This window comes from Pelobates fuscus, chromosome 8 (genome assembly GCF_036172605.1).
Source record: "Pelobates fuscus isolate aPelFus1 chromosome 8, aPelFus1.pri, whole genome shotgun sequence".
NCBI classification, from domain to species: domain Eukaryota; kingdom Metazoa; phylum Chordata; class Amphibia; order Anura; family Pelobatidae; genus Pelobates; species Pelobates fuscus.
The window spans coordinates 38,384,335-38,407,762 of NC_086324.1; the positions used below are offsets into that span (position 1 = coordinate 38,384,335).

General features: G+C 39.7%; 1 protein-coding gene across 2 annotated transcripts in view; it reads left to right on the forward strand.

Moving 5' to 3' along the window:
- Positions 1–295: 295 nt before the first annotated feature.
- CERS6 (ceramide synthase 6) overlaps positions 296–23,428 on the forward strand; it is a 178,724-nt gene continuing 155,591 nt past the window's right edge. For both annotated transcript variants that reach the window (XM_063428628.1, XM_063428629.1), the window contains exon 1: positions 296–671. In XM_063428628.1, the coding sequence (XP_063284698.1) occupies positions 502–671 (170 nt within the window). In that variant the 5' untranslated portion in view covers positions 296–501. The remainder of the gene's footprint in view (positions 672–23,428) is intronic.

The window sequence follows — 23,428 nt, forward strand, 5'->3', positions numbered from 1 at the left end:
AAGTTGCAGCCACCAACATCCTGCTGGCTGAGGGTAACAGGAGTTCTAGTCCTGCCCTATCCTGAAGGACAGCTAATAGGCTGCAGCTGTGATACATTGTAGCATCCATGCATCCCTTGCATTATCCTGGGGAGAAATGAATGAGACATTGCCCAACACAGGGCAGGTTTCTCTGTACTCCACACAGCGCTGTGCACACTGTCCAATCAAAAGCATGCTTACATGTGGCTAGAGGCTTTTCAGCTGCACATGCTCCTGTTTGAACAGACACCACCCCCTTCCTAATGATGTGAAGGGGATGAGAGAGGAGAATAAAAAAGAAAGAGGCTGCCTTTAAACTGATTAGAAAGCAGTCCATCCCACAGACACCTAGAAATCAGCCCTGGGAGCATCATTTATTGTCCCTGAGCAGCTAATTCCAGCCGCCAGCAGCATTGCACCTGCCAGGCACACTGACAGAGCGAGGTATCTGGATAGAGCTATATAGGGCACACAGTCAAGATGGCAGGTATCCTAGTTTGGTTTTGGAATGAGAGATTTTGGTTGCCTCACAATGTAACCTGGGCGGATTTGAAGAACACAGAGGAGGCTACTTTCCCCCAAGCTGAGGATCTGTATTTGGCTATACCCTTGGCATTCTGCATCTTTATGATCCGGCTGTTCTTTGAGAGGTAAGGACTGGCATATTCAGGGCACCTGATACCCTGGCAGACTGGCAGGTCGGTTTATTTTTTAGTAATGAAATATACTGGCCCAGATATTATGTATTCAACAGCCCTCATCATACTTCCACTGCATATGCAGACAGGGAGAGGTGATGCAGGGGACCACTCAGCCACGCCAACTTGCAGGACAGATCAGGGATGCTGTGCCCACACTTCATGGGAATGATGACTTGGGTGACTTGGGTGACTTGGTGAAGTAACATAATGATTGATTGTGTTTTTCCCCAAGAGGTTCTGCAGCATCTCCAACCTTGGTAACTCTGGTGGTCCTACATATGTCACATGCATGTCTAATGAGCACTGATGCAGTGTATACATATATGTGCATGTTCACATAGTATGTACCATCTTCTCCCTGCTCTAAAAGTGATACTTTAGAATACAGTTGGCCAAAAGGTAGGTTCTCAACTCCCAGGGTTGCAGTTTCATAACTGCCTGGGATCAACCTTATGACAACCCTCTGCTCTGTGAAATGAATGAAATATTAAGAAGTTCTGCACATGTATATACTATATGAATAGTCTCTGCTAACCCCAAGAGCTTGCAATCTATACCATGCAGCTGATGGTGCAGACTCTGCTTGTCTGTATTGGAGATAGTCTCTGTCAATATTCCAAACTCCATCTGCTGAATCAAATACGTAGAACCGCACTGCTATGTCAGATAATGTACAGTATCTGTGCTTGAAACAGAGTGCTATTACTGTCAGTAGGAGGCGAGATTTACTTGGGAGCCCTAAGCAGCACAGGGTGTAACAGAGGTCAGTCCTACACATCCATTGATGCTGATCTGTAAGGGCATAAGGTAGTTCTGCTTATTAACCCATTCACTGACATTTGGCAGTGTGCTTGTTAAAAGAACAAAGGTCTCTATTTTATTGGGTTTATTTCTATACCGGTTAGTTTTCGTTGACAGCCTCATCTCCCCCATGTAACTCAAATTAAGGAATGCTTTGCTAATGCTGCAGTGGGGAGTATATCAGCACTCATACTTTATGAAGAATGTTTGAAAATTTAACATTCAGACTGGCAGAAGAGTCCTGGTAGTATTTCTGCATGATGTGCATTTTAGTCAGATGATGCTGGAGTGCCAGATGTTTCAAGCCTGTAGCAACTTGACTCCTACCCTCATAATCTTTTTTTTTTGTAGTGAGGTCCATACCTTGCAATCCATTCGTCATGAAGGGGTTATAGTAGGGCCTACTGTATGAAATTCAAACCAACAGTGTGCCTTGAGTCAGCATTTTATAGGGGAAACATACATTTATTTGAAAATGTTAAATTGAATTAATCTGAAAATTCATCATTTGTTTTGATCTTATTTTAATGTGATACTCTGTTCTTTTAGATAAATACTACAGATTCAGCAAATAGTGTTACAATTAACTTCTGCCCTAGCACAACCATGGCACACAGCGCAACAGTTTAGCAAGTTAAATCTAAATGGAAAAAGTGAGGCTAAAATAGAGCTGCTGTGGTTCTGACTGAGTTGGATCATTTTCCCCCCATGAACCATTTAGCCTCAGTTTTGCCATTTAGATTTAATTCACTATGACTTTTAGTTTCATAACTAAATCGGGTTTCGGAATAACCCCAATCCAGTTCAATCGGAATTCCTGGGAATTCACACTTTAGTGAATAACTTTGATAGAGGATGCCTTTTTTTGTATTTCACTGGTTCATGTTGCCCTGAATTTTGGAGAAAACAGTAAATGAAATTATGGGAAATAAATATTTTCTATGGACTAGAACAAGGCTGTATATCATCGTATAACTCTGACTACAAAATGCACACTGCCTGGAGTTAGCCCTTTCCATCTATAGTTAAATAGACACTATAGGCACCCAAATCACTTCATCTCATTGAAGCAGTCTGGGCGCAGTGTCCCTGTCGCCTTAACCAAGAAAAAAGTGCAATGTTTGTGCTGCTGGGTTAAGACTGCCTCTAGTGGCTGCCTACCACACAGCCACCAGAGGCGCTTCCTTAACTCTGTCAAACGATGCTGGACATCCTCACACTTTGCATGAGGGTATCAGGCATCTTGAACATCCTCAAATGAAAGTGATTCGAATATGTACATTAGGTTCCCCCAAAGCCGTGACAGCACGGGAGGAGGAGACCGAGTCAGCACCAAAAAACCCAGGTAATTGATAGAAAGGGTTTTTAACCCTTTTATGAATGGGGTTGGGGGACCATGCAGCCAGAGGGACACTATAGTGTTAGCAATACAATGTTGTATTCCTAACACTATAGTGTTTCTTAAACCTCTTAAAATTTGACCTTTTATGAACTTTACTGGGTAGGAAATTGGCAGGAATTGGAAATTTGTGGTCAAAATAGCTACATTTAGAAGCAGTTCCCTGCTCAGGTAAATTTCAATTTTCCTAATTGTTGTGTACATTTATTGGATTATTTGTGATTACACAAAGAGCATGGTTTGCAAAGTGATTATAATGTGTAAATATTTTATTTGCAAGGAGTACAATTTATACAACATAAAGGTAGTGGAGTACAGTTTTACAAAGTCAAATAAAATACAGGTTTTAGTGTTGTGTATTCCCTATGATGTCTTGTCACCTCCATACCCATGTGGGGCAAATGTGAGCCATTAATTGTTATTGGAGATGTGAAGAAACACTCAAGCACCATAATCACTATAGTGCACTGTAGTTGTTATGGTGCCTTGGCACCCCCCATATTGTGAGTAGTCAAACTGTTTCAGACGGTTTCACTTCATACCTGGGGTCTGTAGGGTGCTCCTCTCTGTCTTCTCTTGGCAGCTTGGAGAGCACAAAACTCCTGCTTAGGAGTTTCTGTTAACTCTCCTGGACTAAGCCTTACGGTGCAGGGTTACCTCGTTGGCTGTAGCATCGACTGGAATACTCACAGCTAATGAGCTAAGCACGGAGCTCAGTTGACTCTCTCAGCCAATAAATGAATGGCTATGTGGCAGCAGAAGTGTTGCCGATACGTTGGGGGGAAGCTCGTGTTCTGTCCTATTAGGCTTGATTACTGGTGGCAATTATATTTGTATATGTGCCTTTTTTTGGTCACTTTATGTATTGTTTGTTTGTTATTGTTTCTGTTTTGGTGTATTTAATAAAAGATTTATACGCAAACTGTCCTATATTCTTAACATATCAGCAGATCTGGCTTTAATTATCTTAGTTCTTCAGTATTTCCTTAATATTTGCTGTGTGCAAAACTATCTATATTTGAGAATAGAGGTGGTGAGTGGCAGAGTGTCTGCTGGTCTTTTGATTGATGTTCTTGTGAAATGCGCAGGGTGCTTTGATAAAGCATAGCCTTCATTTCTTAGACATCTTAAACCAGGTCAGCGATGCCACTCTGAATTTCAATAATTCATACCTAGCAAGAATAAATTGTGTCCTGTACTTTCAGCAGGTCTGGGTTTGAACACCTTGTCTTTTATCTCCATCACGTTTCGAAAATGTTCCCAAAATAGTCTATAACAGATACAGCAGGAATAGAATTGTAGTATAACTTATTGGAACGTATTCACTAAACATGGAATTGTCTAAACGCGACAAAGAAACTGCATGGCTGAAGCTGAGCTGAAAATATAGCGATATATATGTAAATATTATTTCCTGTTTAGCTATTTTGATCTAAAATTTACAATTTATTTTTCAATATCCAAAATTAGCAGGAAATAAATGCTATTCTGAAACATCAAATAGATACAAAACAGAGCCATTCCCTGCTGAGTGAAATAATTTGTAATTATAGAAGAGCGCTTTTGCTTTCAAACCACGGCCCCAAAACATTACGGGGCGGTTAAAATGAAATGCGCCTGCGTCATTGACGTAATGGTGTCGACATGCATGCATTGTGTCATTAAACAAGCGTCTGGTGGGTGCCGGGGGCAAGTAAGTAATCATTACAAGGCCGCAGGAAAGAATAATGCACTTTAGATATATAAGTCCACTTTTTGTTCTATAAGGTAATTTTGTTTTTATCTGCAATATTTTTTTTTTAATTTTCTAATTTCCCACCAACTGCTTGAAAAAATAATAAAATATAAGGATTTTAAATTTCGAAAAGAGTCTTTGTATATATATATATATATATATATATATATATATATATATACTCACACAAGAGGGCATGTTAGATGGGTGCCCTCTTCTGTGAGACACTCCTTCTTGGTTTCTATTTACTTAGCTGTTGATGAAATGTCAAATGTTTGTTTAGATACACACATTAACAATTCTAGCAAAACAATATAAATACACTTATTGTAAGAACATCTATGGGAACAGACCTCTCAGGCAGGTAATAGATAGCAGCTCGGGATCTGTCTGAAGCAAACTACCACATGGGATGACAATATAAACTGTAGTCAGGAATGACCAATGCAAGGGCAGGCAGATGGTGTTTGTAGTCAACCAAACTTCACCAGGGGTCAAGGAACTGGATATTGAGGGAGCAAGACAGATAGTAGAAGCCAAACTATAAAAGATTAAATACACTTTATGTAGATCTACAAAACTGAGGCCAGGACAACTCTTACAGTAATTGATTCTGTATTGTTGTGAGTTAGTGAGTGAGTGATACAACCATATGTAACTGCATTAGATACACCACACCTATCAGAACAAGATCAGTTCCATAGTCTAGTTTAAAGCTGCACCAAGCTACTTGTGTGGAGCCCTATGTGTCCCAATGCCTACCCAAATCTAAGGTGATTTAGTCCCTTTTTTGCATTTTCACACCTATCCTTTAATCAATCTATCCATCTAACTATGTCTCTGCCTTCCATTCCTTCCATTTAACAGCCCATTCATTTGAAGAAAACAACAGCACAAACTCCCATTTGTAAAAATGTTAGAGCCGAATGTAACTCGCATGATGTACTTAAAAATGTAGATGATGAATGCTTACATGCTTTGGATTGGTGAATGTCCTCCAGCAACATCTAAATTGATTTGGGTTTTGCTTGACTTATATTACCTGTCTGTTTACTTACATATCTGTCCATTTTTCTGTATATCCAGCCTTCACGTGCCTGTTTATAATTTGTTTGTCTATTATTCTGTCTATCGATCACATATATCTTCTCAGCTCAGGCATTATCCAAATTTACATGTAAGTCTGTTTAAACTCTACGGACATGTTAATATAGTGAAAATTTGCTTTTATTCACTACCTTAATTAACACCTATGACCTTGTGATATGCCTGCTGGGTAATTCATTCTGCAGTAGACTCCGTATAACTCGGAAAATATTATTTGATGGCAGGAGCTTTTTATTGGATAAAACCTGTTTCATGAATACAAAACTCTCCAGGGTGTATGTGGATCTGTGTAATCATTCCTCTTTCTGCTGATTTGCACTCTGCAGGCACAGATTGCATCTAATACACATGTACGATGGTCTGCGCCTCGAATGGTGTTTATAAAATTGACACATGCTTTGTTATGTTGAGCTTTAGTCAAATACAACCAGATGTCTTACGGAGTAAATTTAGTGTATGCAAAACATTCTGTAAGTTGTGGTTGAGATGTGCAATATATTTTATGAAGCAGGATTAAGGTTTCTGAATTAAACCTTCTGCCATCAACCAACATACAAAATATAATACACCAAGGTGGACACCAGTGGTTTGACAATAAAATAGTAAAATAAAATGTACCCTTCGTATACAAAGTAGGATTATAAGAAGATTCCTCAATGTCTTTAAAGTACACAAATATGAAAATATAACCTACAGTAATAAAAAACAAATAGGAACCACAAATGGTACAGACTACTTGAAAACTAATATGTTAAACATTGGGTTACATTGTACTCACAAATTTTAAGATGACTGAGACGAAATGAATCAAACAAAGGGTAAAACTTCTTTCTTCTTTTTTTCCTTTCAGGGCATGTTATGGGGAAAAAAAAGAGAGAAACAGACTTTGTCGGGGACTTCTGTTGCCAAAAACCCCCCAAAACTTTTTTTTAATAAACTGAATATACTATGAAATACAGTATGAAATACTGAAAGCTATGGCTTTCTATATTTTTTCACTGTGAGCGATTATGTTCATTATGGCTTTACATTTCACATATTGCTCAGGCAGGCAAGGACTGGCTGACAGGTGTCAGTTACTTTATAGTCGGTCCATAGAAAATTACAGAAACTCTAGAACACAGGAATTTGCAGTTAGCACAAAAAAAGGTGAGTATCTAGTTATGAAAGGCAGATCTTAGAATGGAGATACTACGAGACAGACCTCGGGTCATAGAAATGAAAGAAATACTCCAAGCCCCTAAGATTACTTTATTTTTCAAAAGAGTTTTAGATGGTTACGAGAGTGTCTCCTCTTTATATTTTTTAAAAGTGCCAAGTTTAGGAGATATCAGTACTTTTTATAAAGCTGCTGGATATCAGACCACCGGGAATGTGTTCTTCTTCACTACTTTGTACTATGGCACAAAGCTTAAGTGAGGGCCTTGCAAAGAAAACATTTGTTTCAATGCTTCTACAGGAGGAGCATTGTAGGCGTTGTACGACCATAGCCTTGACATTTAAAGCATTGGTTTCAGTGCTTCTGTAGGAGAAACTTTGCAGGTTCAGTAGGACAACTGCCACGGCAATTAGACAATTAAAACATTGGTTTCAGTGCTCCTCTATGAGAAGAATTGGATTGACTGGGAGATTATCAGTAGTGATGATCTCCCTCAGATGGAGCAGAGCTGTAGCCAGGGACCATCTCTCTGGATTACTTGACCATGTTCCAAATCTGAAGGCAGGGAATTTGAGTGAAGATATAATTCTTACATCAGTGATGTGACACAGACTCACAGGCAAGGAGATGGAGCTGAAACAGAATAAAGGGTGACTCCAAGCACTTTGATCACTTTGGTGATTTGAAGTGGTCATGGTATTTAAAGGCTGTATGTGCAGCGTTTAACTAAAATATGCTGCACTGCAGATTTAATGAAATTTACTGCCAGTGTATCTCCACCTCCAACAGCGTCATTAAAGTTATTAAATGTTATCCTGTGCACAGGCATAGCATGCGGGTGACAAATGACCCGTGGTGGCACTGTTTTTGGTTGGAGTAACACTTTAAAATAAACTAAGCTTGACAAGCAGACACAATGGAAAGAAAGAATAGAGTAGAGAGCGCTGCAGTATTCCCAAACATCCATCCAAGCAGCGAAGAGTAGGTATAGCTGTGAAGCTCTTATAAGAGCTAGTGGTTATAGCTTGCATAGCAGGTCCCTACAAACACGAGGCAAGGCTCTATGTTAAGGGTAAAGCAGGTCTGGTTTAATGGTAGCCACACTGGCCTTTTATGCCAGTCCCCAACAAGGGTTACACCCACATGGACCTTGTTGGGGACAGTGACACAAACTTGTAAACCAATAATAACAGAGTAAAAATGTACGGCACTCCCACACATGGCATACAATCCCTCCCCTCTGCCTGGGAGATAATTGAGTCACATAATGTATTAACCCAATTATCTCCAGGCAGAAAAAAACACATATTTTTACGAAGTCCTCAAAAGTACCCCAAAACACATAATATCGCCACAAATGTCACGCCTCTGATAGCCCTGATCTGGGTGAGCAACATATCCAAAAATTACCCACATCAGTTCAGGGGATCAGGAATTTCCTGGAAGTCACATTTTGACCGACCGCCTGCATGGTCCCATGCCCAAAACAGTTCCAGAGAATTAGGCTGTGCGGTCGGTCTACTTCGGAAATTCAAAGTAAAACCCAAATTATTTTACGTACAGCTTTGGAAGTAGTCTTAGGTTATATCCCTCGTTCGGGAATTTATTTTCACCGAACACCGTTCGAATCCGGTTTGAATAGTTGAACATCCATCAGAGGTGAATGTTTAGCAGGGTTCGCTCCGTCGAGTGTCCGATATGAGTTCCATGCACTCAACGACCAAACACCTCTCATGGTGCTCGCGGCTTAAGATGGCCACCGCCACATGTTCAACTGTCGAATGGCGACCACTTCGACTCACTTCGAGCCGGTTCGAGTGTTCGGGAGTTCGAAGTGTACTGAGTACATAATGTTAATAGGTGGCACACTTCTGGTTCGGTAAGGGAATGACAGGGAGAAACAAAATACAGGGGAATGCAATGTCCTTAGCACATAGTTGAATGTAGAAAAAGGGAATGATAATTCATGGTTATAGTGATCCGGGCTTTTGGAAACAAACACCAGGCAGTATATAAAGGTTATACTCTTATACCAGCTCAGACATATCTAGGCTCAATTAAAAACATGGGACCCGCAGCCAGTAATATCGGCTGATCTAGATCTAGCTACCTAGAGGCAAATTTAACCCCTCAAGGACCAAACTTCTGGAATAAAAAGGAATCATGGCATGTCATACATGTTATTAAGGGGTTAAACAAAAAAAGAAAATCAGAATCCATTTAATACAGTGTCGTCACCTTAACTGCAGTTAAAAAAGTGTGTTTTCGGCATTTATTCTTTCTGTATTTAAAATTTGCAGCAATATTTAATATTTGTCATTTAATAACTGCACTTTTCATTATTGACTTTAATACCTAAATGTGAATCTATTTCTCATGCTCAGTCTTCTTTCCTCATTGAAATCGTCACAAATCAAGTACTTTGGCATTACTAGTATATTCAGTCTGTAAGAGGGAACTGTAATAATACACGGCCTAAATTGCTTTTTAATGTTTTAAAACATTTTTCTTAGTACACTGTGCTATGGCTCACTAATATGTATGCTTATTTTCAGTAAATCGAACATCAAAACCCTGCTTTTGTTTGATAAGAGTTACATTGAAGACCTTGAAGACTAAAATAAAAAGATTTCTAATTATTTTATTTTTTTTAATTAGTCATTAAAAAGAACTAAGCCAGCTTGTCTGTTTAATAGGAAGGCATTTCAGTTCTATTACTGCCAAATATAGTAAACCATTTATTAAATTCTTTGAAGCTGGTGGATGATGCAGAGGTTGGGTTAGATAAAGCTTATCATCAGTGGTATTCTGTAATGATATAACAGTATTCATCAGTATTTTCTTAGTGGCTTTACTGCTAATGGAACACTGAGAAACCTTTTTTTTTAGGAAGGAATACCTACATTTAGCTTACGATTAGCTTTCAGAGGGTCACTGAGGTGCAACTCAATCTCTTTTCCCCCTGCTCTCATTATCTTCTTCCAGAGCAGTATGTGGAATGCTAAATTGTCCAAGACTGCTTCAAATGATGCTGGCATGGGCCTCACGAATGAGCATACTCTATTAGAGAACCCTGAATAAATAATCTATCTTCATCATTCTATTGCGATTTTTTTCAAAATGTGATAACTGGTATCCCAATCTAGACATTATGGATAAACAATATCAGAATAAAAACTAAAATAAATCATCAGTTAATTGACCCAACTACATACACCTGTAGGTGACATCGGTCTATATTCAGATTCAAAAGTGCCTTTCTTAAAGTAGGCTAAACACAAAATAAAAAAGACCTGGAAAAGCAGTAAAAACCAAAAAAAGGTATATATCCATTAAAACAGGGAGTGCTTATTGTTGGAATACCTATATCCCCGTGCAGCGTTGGCTTATTGTCTTATTGAACCTCTGAGACTGTCATGGCTTTACTGTCCTATAAACATTGACTCACAATCTAATAGGACAGAGACACAAAGTCCTTATTATCCACTACTATTACATTAAAGGAACACTATAGTCACCTAAATTACTTTACCTAAATAAAGCAGTTTTAGTTTATAGGTCATTTCCTTGCAATTTCACTGCTCAATTCACTGCCATTTAGGAGTTAAATCACTTTGTTTCTGTTTATGCAGCCCTAGCCACACCTCCCCTGGCTATGATTGACAGAGCATGCATGAAAAAAAAAAACTGGTTTCACTTTCAAACAGATGTAATTTACCTTAAATAATTGTATCTCAATCTCTAAATTGAACTTTAATAACATACAGGAGGCTCTTGCAGGGTCTAGCAAGCTATTAACATAGCAGGGGATAAGAAAATCTTAATTTAAACAGAACTTGAAATAAAGAAAGCCTAAATAGGGCTCTCTTTGCAGGAAGTGTTTATGGAAGGCTGTGCAAGTCACATGCAGGGAGGTGTGACTAGCAGTGGCGTACATACCGGGGGCGCAGGGGTCGCGGCTGAGACCGGCCCGGCCCACCAAGGGGCCCGGCCGCCCTGCGACCCAGTTATGTACCCACAGGGCCAGCCTCTTCTACTGTCACCCGGTGGGCAGGCGGGCTATCTGGCTGGCGGGCGTGCGAGGGAGCACTCTCCCCTGAGTGCTTCCTCTTCAGCTCCCTCTTGCACCGCACTGATACCGGAGCCGGAAGATGACGTCATCGTCCGGCTCCGGCATCAGTACACGGCGCGCGAGGGAGCTGAAGATGAAGCACTCAGGGGAGAGTGCTCCCTCGGGCGCCGGCCAGCCGGGTGACAGCAGGGCCAGCAACACCACTGGACCCCAGGGAATCCCCTCAGCTCTCCCACAGGCAAGGAGGCTGGGGGGATTAAATAAAAAATAAAAGTGTGAGTGTGTGTTATTGTGTGTGTGTGTGTGTTGGTGTTAGAGTGTGTGTGTTAGTGAGTGTGTTAGTGTTAGAGTGTGTGTGTGTGTGTGTGTGTGTTTGTGTGTGTGTGTGTGTTAGTGTGTTTGTTAGTGTGTGTGTGTGTTAGTGTTAGAGTGTGTATGTTAGTGTGTGTGTTAGTGTTAGAGTGTGTGTGTTAGTGTGTGTGTCTGTTACTGAGTATGTTTGTGTGTGTCTGTCACTGAGTGTGTGTCTGTCAGTAAATGTGTGCGTCTGTTCATGAGAGTGTGTGTGTGTGTGTCTTAAGCACTTACCTTTCTCCAGCGCCGGACTCCCTTGGCGCTGGGGATCTCTCTGTCCCAATCCGCCTCTCAGCTCCGAATGCACATGCGTGGCAAGAGCCACGCGCGCATTCAAACCGCCCATAGGAAAGCATTACTCAATGCTTTCCTATGGACGTTCAGCGTCTTCTCACTGTGATTTTCAATGAGACAGCCACTAGAGGCTGGATTAACCCTCAGTGAAACATAGCAGTTTCTCTGAAACTGCTATGTTTTCAGCTGCAGGGTTAAAACTAGAGAGACCTGGCACCCAGACCACTTCATTGAGCTGATGTGATCTGGGTGTCTGTAGTGGTCCTTTAAGTGTATGTGTTTATGCATGCACTGGCGTACATACCACGGTCGCACGGGTCGCAGCCCTGCGACCAGGTGCCCGCCGACATGTGTTGCGGCTCCAACGGATCAGTTTTCGCATCGGGGCCCCATGGGTTGTGTGTACGCCACTGGTGACTAGGGTTCATAAACAAAGGGATTTAACTCCTAAATGGCAGATGTTTGAGCAGTGAGGCTGCAGGGGCATATTCTATACACCAAAACTGCTTCATTAAGCTAAAGTTGTTCAGGTGACTATAGTGTCCCTTTAAACTTCGGCTGGCATTATACAATAAGTGGCATATTCAGTGGAATGTTTTTTTTGTGAATTATAACCAGTTGCCATGTTCTGTTCTAATTAGGTCAGCTGTAGTTGGTATATGTTGAAAATACCTCTCTGAACTGGCAAAACATGAGAATTGGCAGCACACCTTTAGGACGTGATACTGTGATCCAAACCTTCCATTAGATGGTAACATTCTTATAGTTTTCAAGCACATTCGGTGTCAAAGTTTCGCTGAAGGGTCAAAACTGGGACTAAATTTGTGTAGAACTTGAAGAAGACAAATGTAGACTTTATCGTTATTTTATTATTTATAAAGTGCCAGTAAATTATGTTGAGCTGTACAATGGGATGACTCCTAGATAATAGCAATGCTCCCGGAGAACGTTCTTAGACGTTTAGACTCTGTTCCAATGTAATTCCTAAAAGGATTCTTTGTGAGTTGACAATCCCATTTTACATGTTTGCATTTGTGCACAGGGGAACGATGATGTCTAAAAGTAGCCTAATATGTGGGCCAGTAAAATTAATTTTCCCTTCACCCAAAAAAACATTTCTCTGCTAACTCCAGCTCTTGAGACTATGAAATTGGATGGCACAGTCTTTGCTAATGAGAGGATGCCTCTGGCTATTGTTGGATATTACATCAGTTTCGGGCATTGATTAATATGCAGTTGCAGAACACTGACTTGTCTCAGCTGTACACAAATTTAATGAGCGTTATTAATATCCGAATTGCTTTTCAGCACAGTTTTGTAGTACTTTGACAAAATCAGATTGTCAGGGCCTTTTAGGTAAAGATTATAAAACACATGCACAATGTGAACAGAACACAGATAAAAAATACTTTGGTAGGAGGAGGTGAGAAGGCCTCTCTTGACCTTGAAAATAAAACTAAGGGTATTTTTCATATTTTATCCAGATTCAGTTAAACATTTTGTGTATAACTCCTTGTTGGCCTGCAAGGACTGGAGACTTTTAAAGAGATACTCAACACTTTTCCTAAAGCTCTGATTTTTTATTTCTAATATCCTTTTGGGCACTTGCTCCTGTATCCCCCCTCTATCTCTGATGATAAACCTTGTAAAACGAAATATAAAACATACCTGGAATCCACCTCCTGATAAGGATCTTTCACTCCCTGTGCAATGTCAAGCAGCATTATGCAATATTTTGACAACTTACCTCTTCCCATCTGTTGCACGTTCTTTGCCCTTGGAAGCTACTGCAGTGAACTAACTGGTGGAGCGAGGCACGCATTAGCTGTGATTGCACAGGAGGCTTTAGCTCCAGAACTGGTGGGTGCGGGTGCCCAATGGAGCCCAGTTTAGATGACTGACTACTTTTAAAACTGTTGAATACTTACCTTGGAGGGTGCCAGAGCCCTCCAAACACCATAACTGCTATATTGAACCCCTGTGTAAGGGTTATTGTCCTTGTAGTGCCCCTTTAAGTGAGCTGACTTATTGTGCTGAGAGTTCAGTGCAGAAGCTGAATAGCCAGGTAATTTGCAGCAAATGTGGGAAACTACGGTAAATGTCATTATATGTACTTCAATATTTTCCACTTATGTAATTAGCATTTCTAAGTACAGAATGCATTAAAAAATATATATTTAGACATGTCCAAGATGGAGGGTTCCTTTAATGCCAGGTTACGCTCCATGTTTGCTGAGAAGGCAGTATGTATGATAACTTATTGCTGAGCCTACAGGCATCTTCCTTAAACTCATATATCATTCGAATGCTTAAATATGTGCAATGACATTCGTTTTTCCGAAGTTACTTAAGATTCAAAGTTATTTGTATTATTTGTTTGCATTTTTAAATACATAAAATCATAAACATGCCTAAAGTAATTTTATCTTAATATTCATAATTTATGGTTCATTAAACTGAAATTTATTTTAACAAACTTGAAAGTTTGTCGTTATTACTGCTGTTTCCAATGCAGAGAAATAACAGTTTTCATTCAAATAAATGAATATATTTCCGACCTGTGATGGTAAACCCTATCACTACAGATATTCATAAAATACATTTCTTATAATGATCAGCAGGCTGCAAGCATCTGCAGTGGCAAGGTAAGTACCACCACTGTTCTGTGTTTCAGATACTATCGGCTTTCAAATATTTTACACTCTGGACATTAATATATGTGTTAAAGGGCCAGCATACCCCTTTATTAAAAAAATGTATATATGTACGTAAATATTTTGTTAAACACAGAACTGCACACACCATATACATTGTTAAACACAGAACTGCACACACCAGTCAAGCCATAAGACCTGCTTTTTCCACAAAGAATCTCACATTTGCACAGAGTTACTAAGGCAAGGGATTCTGGGTGGGCATTTGCAAATGAGTTCAGCAAAGAACCACCTTTTTGCCTCATTTTTCCACGTTATACATGGATTCCTTTGAGTTTATGTCTGCTGTATACAGCTTTAAAAACACAACTCAAGAGGTGCAAAGCCAGATCACAACTCATGGGCAGCTGTTTTGTTGTTAATGCAACTCATTAGAATGAGGTTGGTTAGTAGCTTGCTATTGAGGCTTGGCGTTACTTGCATAGCTCAAACCAATAGAGTTATGGTGGGGGAAAAAGTGATTCAAAACCCGTTCCACATGAAGTCAGTGGATAGTCAATACATTGTTAATCACAGATCTGCACATACCAGTTAAGCCATAAGACTTGCTTTTCCCACATAAATTTCACATTTGCAGTGCTGTTACTACTGCAAGGAACTCTGGATGGGCATATGCAAGTAAGTTCAACAAATGTATGTATATATATAATTACAGTTGTGACACTTGCATGTTTGGACTGGATAAATGTGGGCGGATGATGTCAAATAGGAGATGTATAGAACAACTACAAGGACCTGTGGCTATCACAAACACATGGCAACTTTGTAGAAGAGGCAAGGATGATAGCAATATCCAAGTACATGCATTGAGTCAGATAGGTCCTGAGGTCCAGGCTTAATGGTAAGAACAAGATCCAAGCCATCAACACATATGCTCTACCAGTCATCAGTTACAGAGCTAGAATACTAAACTGTCCAAGAGAAGAGCTGGTCACCATGGATGTCAAAACCCAGAAACTACTCACTATGAATGGAGGATTCCACCTGAAATCCAGTGCCCACAGACTGTACACCAGCAGGGAAGGAAGGAGGTTGGGCCCTGATGAGTGTCAAGGCAACAGTCCTGGATGAAACAGAGAGGAGGTTCTATGGCAAGATAAACCTTTCCATTGGGTGTACCACTAGTAGATAGTTGATGTGGCTCACAATAAAAATCCTATCAGGGGTTGGAAAACACAGGACTGAAAGACAGCACCGAGGCACTAATCCTAGCAGCACAGGAATAGGCACTCAACACCAGATCAATAGAAACGGGGATCTACCACACCAGGCAAGACCCAAGACTGTTCAGAGGCCCCTGAAATAATCATGATTTGCTTCACTGACAAACCTTTTTCAAATCAAGTTTAATTAAATTGTGCTTGATTCAAAATGTACCCTTTACATGCTGACTCCCTTTGACTTTCTGGGGTCAGATTTGAAATATCTATGAAATCGCATGATTATTTATTGACGGATATCACAATTCAAAGATACTGAATCTTCCACCATACGTTATTGACTGTAAATAGAAACCTAAACAAGTAGATCACTAAAAATGAACGAGCTAGCAAGAAAGGGACACAAAAGAAATCAAAATAACAAAATGATAGATCACACAGAGCATGCATTCTTGTTTCAATTTTGCATTTTAAAGCCACATTGGTAAAATTATTGATTTAAGATCGATAAGCAATCTATAATGTAATTAGTTTCCAACAAACAACACTTAGCATGGAGAATTGGTCAAATTTCTTCACTATTGATAAGGGTCCAGAGGGTTTCTTCACTAAACATTGAGTTGCCAAACAAATTTAGTGGATTTTTTTTTTTAACCAGGCTACATGTTATTCACTAATACAGAACTAGACAAAATATAAAGCTACTGGACCTATCTGAATGGTAGGTGAATAGCTCATAATTTACTCAGCAAAATAAGCTTGGACACATTTTACTGGGTAAATCATTAAAATAAGAATTCTACGTAAATTTAAGACCAAAGTAGCTGAACTGGAAGCATTGCTAATTTGAAATTTGCTAATTTTGAAATTTAACCTTAAATTTGAAATTCCCTTATAATTTTCTTTTTATTGCATAACCCTGTTAGTCTTTGTGTAGTCATTGTAGCTTTCAGCTTGGCTCAAAACTGAACCCAACCCAATCCGAAGCTCCGTCTGGACTAGTGATGAAGAATAACATAAATTCTTCTGTGCATCAAAAAATATCCATATTGATATGAACCTGCAAGTTATTTTTTTTTAGTTTATTTTTATCATGCATTAGTTTGGGTTTTTAAGCATTCGTTTGTGTTGGTTTAAAAAATCTAAAATCTAAATCTGAAAGAACAAACTGGTTACTATGTGGCCAGAGTAACCAGAGAATTCTTTATTTCCTCCATATCAATTTTTTGTCCCACAGATTATCTTTGTCCATTGCTCTTTTCTTGACAGATGATTGAAATTTTTTTGTGTTACTGAGTGTTATGCCATGTTACATAGGTACAAAGTTACTTTGGCTTAAAAGAGACATGTGTCCATCAAGTTCAGCCTGTTTTTACCCAATTTGAAGCACTTCCAATTTTGCAACAAACTCGTAAAAAAAAATCCTTCTTGACCCCAAAATGGCAGTCAGATTTATCCTTGGATCAAAAAGCTATTACCCCACAAATTAAAAATGATATCCCTGAATATTATGTTTTTGCAAGTATGCATCCAGTTGCAGTTAAAACATCTGTATGGACCCTGATAAAACCACCTCTTCAGGCACAACATTCCACATCCTTATTTTTATTACTGTAAAATAACCTTTCCTTTGCCTTAGACTAAATCTCATTTCTTCCAGTCTAATCGGGTGATCTTTTGTCCTATGTATAGTCCTGCTTATGAATAGATTTCCAGACAATGTTTTGTAATGACCCTGAATATATTTGTATAATGTTATTATATCCCCTTTGATGTGGTCTTACCAGTGATTTATAAAGAGGGAAAAAATTATATTCTCATCCTGAGAATGAATGCCCCTTTCACAAGGCCAACAGATCTGTTTTAACTTCATCCTGACTTTTGCCACTCTATATCTCTTTTACTGAATTGCAAGAATACGTACTATTAAGCTATGTCTCCAAAACTATGTGAAATGTCATCTCACTCTGGTTGCCTAGATAAAAACTTCTGATTTACGTTAGTGCTTGAACATATAATTGGAGCAATTTCTAAAATGCTCAGCTTTGTTATCAGTGTGAATTGTGTAATTCCCTGAATATAGTGTATTCAAAATAAGCATTATAGTTTAAAGCACTAAGCTCTCTTGGTAAGAGGTAGGGCAAAGAAACGTGAAAGCCAGAATTTAATAGGAATGTATGCTGGGCTGCTTTTAAAAATGTGGACCAGTTTATATTCCTACATCTGATATGAAGCCAATTATACATGCACAATGTACAGACTGTCCCACTTTGGCTACAATCCCTACTGATTTAACTAGCAGAGAATACACTGATGGTATCTTATGTTATTTTCTTATTCACTGGAAAGAGATACGACTGAACATACTCTCTAAATCTCCCATAGATAGTAATGGGATGACCAGGATTATTGAGTAATTTCAACCACATTTTGAATGAACTTGTGGCAGCTAGACAAGGATGGAAGCTCAAATATTTATTGCAGACGAGTTACTTTTGCATTTCTTTTGTTTTCTCTAATTCTCTTTTTAATTTGTTATCTCTACCACATTCTGTTTCAAAAGTGAGTTGTAATGCTTTATTTGCAAAAATCGTAAAAGGTAAACTATAGTGCCAGAAATACAAAGCTGTATTCCTGGCACTATTGCTCCCTCTGTCTCCCCCTTTCCTCATGCCTCCTCCCCAGTGAATAAGAGGTTAAAAACCTTTTATTTACTTACCTTATCCCAGCACCGATGTCCCTTGGCCCTTGGTCGATGATCTGTCCCGCGATGAGTGGGTGCTATTCCAAATACATGGCAGAAAGAACACTTGAAGCACAATAACTTTTACAGCCCACTGTAGTAGTTATGGTGTGAGGAGCATCTTGGCTCCAACCCATGGTAGTTTAACATAGTGCTTGACAAATTTGTTTGGAATCTAGGAGCCGACTAAAAAAGTTAGGAGCCAGTTTTTTTAAAACTAGTGAAGTTTAAATCACGAGAAATATACAATTCTTAAAGGAACTATAGTCACCACAACCACTACAGCTTAATGTAGTTGTTCTGGTGCCTATAGTTTGTCCCTGTAGCATTTTCAATGTAATGCAATGTCGTGTTTACATTGCTGCTTAGTAAGACCTCTAGTGACAGGCTCTCAGATGGACGGCCACTGGAGAGTCCTCTTTCAGTGCTGCACAGTGTGCAGCACCTTTGAACAATGTCCCACGCACTGTATGGAGGTGCTGAATCTTACCCATAGAGAACATGCACAATATTCTCCCAATGCTTTCCTTTAGCTGAGATCTTAAAGATTGATTATCTCAGCCATAAAGTTAAGACAACCTGCAGCGAAACCGGCACGGCATGGGAAAAAACACCTTTAGTATGGTTTGACAACTTACTTGGTTTCACAGCCTCTGCTTCCCATCTTCACCTTTAGGAGAATGCAATTAGATCTACAGATATAAGGGGGGCCATATAGGAAGACGCTGCTCATTGGTGGAGTGTGCTAGCGAAGTGCTAGCGCATCAGATCACTTTTGGCACCATAAGCACTACAGCAGGCAGTACGAGTTTTAGTATTTAGAGTATTCTTTTTAACTAGCTCATCACGTTATTTCAGTATAAGCTTAACTGTCAACTACAGCTCTCTAAGTGATCCACCGTTAATGATGAAAACTCACTTTGCGAATGTGTGAAGATCCCAGTTTTTCATGAGGTTAAAAAAATGACCTTCATAGTCAACACGACTGGTGTCCCTTTCTTTAAACCATATAGCATTATGGGGCTTCCAATTTTTAAAGTATACTTTTTGTGTTTTTTGTAAAGCGTTATGGTTTTGTTTAACCCCTTAAGGACGTGTGACATGTCATGATTCCCGTTTATTCCAGAAGTTTGGTCCTTAAGGTGTTAAGTTAAATGAAATTTTAATACATTTGGGCATATTGTTTTATTGATATTTTTCTTAGTATTCAGAGACCTGTTATGTTCTTTTTTTTTTCTGCGTTTTCTAATTGCCATTGCTAAGAATTGTTCCCCAAACAAAAACAGCTGAGCATGTGTCATTGAAAAACTGAAAGTCATTTTGTTGATATTGTGTATAGTATTACATTGGAATGTTGGCAATTTTCTTAATGCCTGTTACATTATCTCACCTACAGCGTCTCATACTGTTAAATGGCATTGTTTACTTTTAAACGTATTATTGTAACTTCTACAGAAAAGAGCATGGGGATCGCATAACACAACAAAAAAAATAAAATAACACTTGCTGGTAATGCTTATAAGATTTCTATAGCAGTAAGGCATTTGAAGCATTATATTTAAGTGAGCAGTTTGCATTAGTTTTGATTTTTGGTTTCAAATAGACATAAAGGGTTGCACAAAGTTCCAGTAGATTTCAGCTCAGTTTAAGGAAGAGTGGAATAATTCAGTTGGAACAAAATGTCCACGAAAGCTATTTACTAAAAACAGGTATTTTGTAAAGTCTTCTTTTGCACCTGCCTTACACTGCCCAGGTAAAAAAGACAGCATTATTAATTAAAGTGAGAATTCACAGTGAGGGGGAGGGGGGAGGGGGGAGGGGCAATAATTGGATGTGCTTTCTTAGAGCTCCCAAAACATTAAACAACTTAGTCCCATGCATTAAACACTGTACTTTGAGTACCTTGAGACTCCTCAGCATCTTATATCGGTTGCCTGGGAGCTACTTCCAGAGGTCACCGGACACTGTCTGGACAGAGATCTTTGCTGACTGAGTGCGGGCCTGGTGGGCGCTGTGGTAGGGAGAGGTGGCCAGTCTCCTGGCCTGATGTGTGCTGGCTCGATGCACAATGGAGCTGATGCCCCACTAGCTCCCTTTGGACCGACAGGGGTGATCCCGGTCCTCACCCCCGGGGTCCCTGCACTTCACAGAGGGCATGTGGCACTACTGTGACACATGGCGATCCCAAAAGCGGCACACTCTGGAAGAGGCCACATGTTCCTGATATATCAGGGAAAAAGGTCCCAAGCTGAAGCCAAGCTGGATGCCCTCTTTGAGGCCTTTTGGTGGAAATTGATGAGGAAGCTGATCCTACCTGCTCCTGTTGTTGGTGTAGTAACTTCTGGCACATCCCGATGAGTCTCATGCGGTTCCAAATGCTTTATCATAAGTCCAGCGCGCCGAAGGCAGCGTGCAAATGTCCATCGTCGCTGACCACCCCCGGGGCAGCTAAGCGGAATACACGGAAGGTGTGCAGAGAGTGCAGCAGTTGCTTACACAGGACACTCGCTTGAAACCTATAGAATCAGGCCTGCAGCGCACCACTCTGTGGGAATGTGGGATATCAATAATGGTGATAGGCTTACTGCCAAGATTAGCCCCGTGCTTCATACATCATCACTATATGTTGTGTCTTAGCTTTGCATGGTTACATTATCTCTAATTTAGCCTGGCTCCTAAGCTTGAAGTTTTTAGTTTTTTGTTTAATATCCCACAGTAGCAAAGCACAGATATATAAGCATTCCTTTCTGTTCCAATCTATCCTATTATGCACCTGGCGCCTTTCGGGGTGGTATACGCTGCTGCCTTACAATTTCTACATTCATGCCTGATAATTCTCTAGTAAATTTTTGAGCTTAGACATGTAGCATAGCATCATCACATAATATTGTAAAATTGTGCAGCATTTTCATATGTCACGTAATTTTGTAACTATGTTGTTTGCCATACTTGTTATTGCTGTCTTGGCATGCCAAGTTTACTTTACATTTTTTTCCCTGTGCACAACAAAAATTAAAAAATATATATAAAAAAATGATACCACAGGCAACAAAACAACTTTAGTGAAGCAGTTTTGGTATATATCTCATACCCGTGCAGTCTCACTGCTCAATTACCTGCTATTTAGGAGTTAAATCACTTTTGTGTTTGTCCATGGAGCCCTAGCCACACCTCCCCTGGCTGTGACTAACACAGCTTGCATGAAAAAAAGATTAAATTTTTTAATCAGATGTTAACTTGCTTTTGAAGTTTTTATCACATGCTCTTGGAATTGATCTCTAATCACCTACAGTGGCATCTGCAGGCTCTAGAAGGCAATTAACAGAGCAGGAGATATGAAATTCTAGATTGAACAAAATGTGCAATAAAGGAACCTAGAATATCTAAGTTCCTTTTCAGGACGTGTTTAGAAACGTTGTGCAAGTCACATGCAACAAAGTATGACTAGGGCTGTGAACAAAGTGATTTAACTCCTAAATTGCAGAGAATTTGCAGGGGCATGAACTATTAAATTAACTACATAGTGTTAGGGATACAAACATCTGTTACTTACACTATAGTGCTGGAGTACCTTCATGTTCTGGTCCCATCAGAATTAAGTGAAAAAGATCTTAAACCTATCTTTTCTCCATTGCCGTGCTGGTCCCGCCGTGGCTGGCCCCACCTCCATTTTATCGATGTTGATGAACTCAGCCAAGGAGGCAGAGAGGAACACCAGAGGACAGGACAGTGGAGAGACCCGGACACCTAAGTGGCTACTCGGGCACAATAGCGTGAGAAATGCACTTTTGTATTTCTACAGCTATAGTGATCCTTTAAATATACCCCTCCCAATATTCTGTACCAGGCAGGTATCCTTCTCTGTCTTGCCTTCTTACATACAGTGCCGTAGTGTAGCCAATCCTCCTGGGAACTTATGGTGTACATGCTCTTTCCCAACATAAATATTTAAGGAGGTGTACAGCCTACATGGCACTAATGCATTATTAAAAAGTCCAACCCTCACTGATTACCCCTAAATATGTGTGGTCATTTGGTGTATTTGGTAACCTTTCTCTATAAAATTAAGATTTTTATATTTATTGATAAAATATAGTCTTCAATATCCTTATCCTTATCTACTGAAATGGGCACACTTAAAACAAAATTAAAAATAAATCAGGGCAGTCTGAACACCTTAACTCACTAAATACATAAACGCTACATCTTTAAGGTGAAGCACAATGTGATTGGCTGGGCTTTAAGTAATGCAAAGACTAACATGTGCGATCACCCTCCTCTTTTCAATAACCAGGCTAATTAATTAGATCCCTGGTGTCAGCAGGAAGCCGCATAGCAAGTACTCTCTTGGAACACTGGAAGTGTTTCCCTTGGAAATGCTGATTAGAGTATAAAGAAACTGGGCAGCGAATCAAACTATGATTTGTTTTATTGATCAATAAAAAGGGAGTTGCTGACCCTTTAATTCCTCTTTGTGCCATAGAGTAATCGTTTGATTGCTAAGGAAGAATCGACAATTTGGAATCATTAGATACATCCAATGTTTATATTTAAAGGGAAAGTATAATGCCAGGAAAACAATGTTGCTTTCCTGGCACTATAGATCTGTTTATTGCCCTCCCGTTGTGCAGAAGAGATTAAAAACCCTTTCTGTCACTTACCTGATTCGATTGTCGATGTCCCTTGGCTCTATTTCAGGCTCTGCCGACATCATCCAACATGAGTGACCTAATGAGCATGCGTGGCGAGCGCTGTGCTCACATTATTGGGACTTCCCCCATAGGAAAGCATTGCGTAATGCTTTCCTATGGTGTTTTGAGTGATGCTTGATGTCCTCATGCATAGCGTAAGAACGTCCAGCATCAGGTGACCAAAAGTCTCCTAAGCACCTGGAAGTCCCTCTAGTGACTCTCTGGTTAACCCTCCAAGATAATTATTCCAGTTTATCTAAAATTACAATAATTACCATTGCAGGGTTAAGGGACATGGGACACTGCACCCAGTCCTCTTCAATGAGCTGAAGTTGTCTGAGTACCTACAGTGTCCCTTTAAGCACAATCATATGTCTCAAATATTGGTTCCCATTGTTACCTTAACAAAGGTGGGGATATTATATACTTTATTGTAGTACCTTTTTAATTCTATTTTAGGTCATATTAAAGGAACAC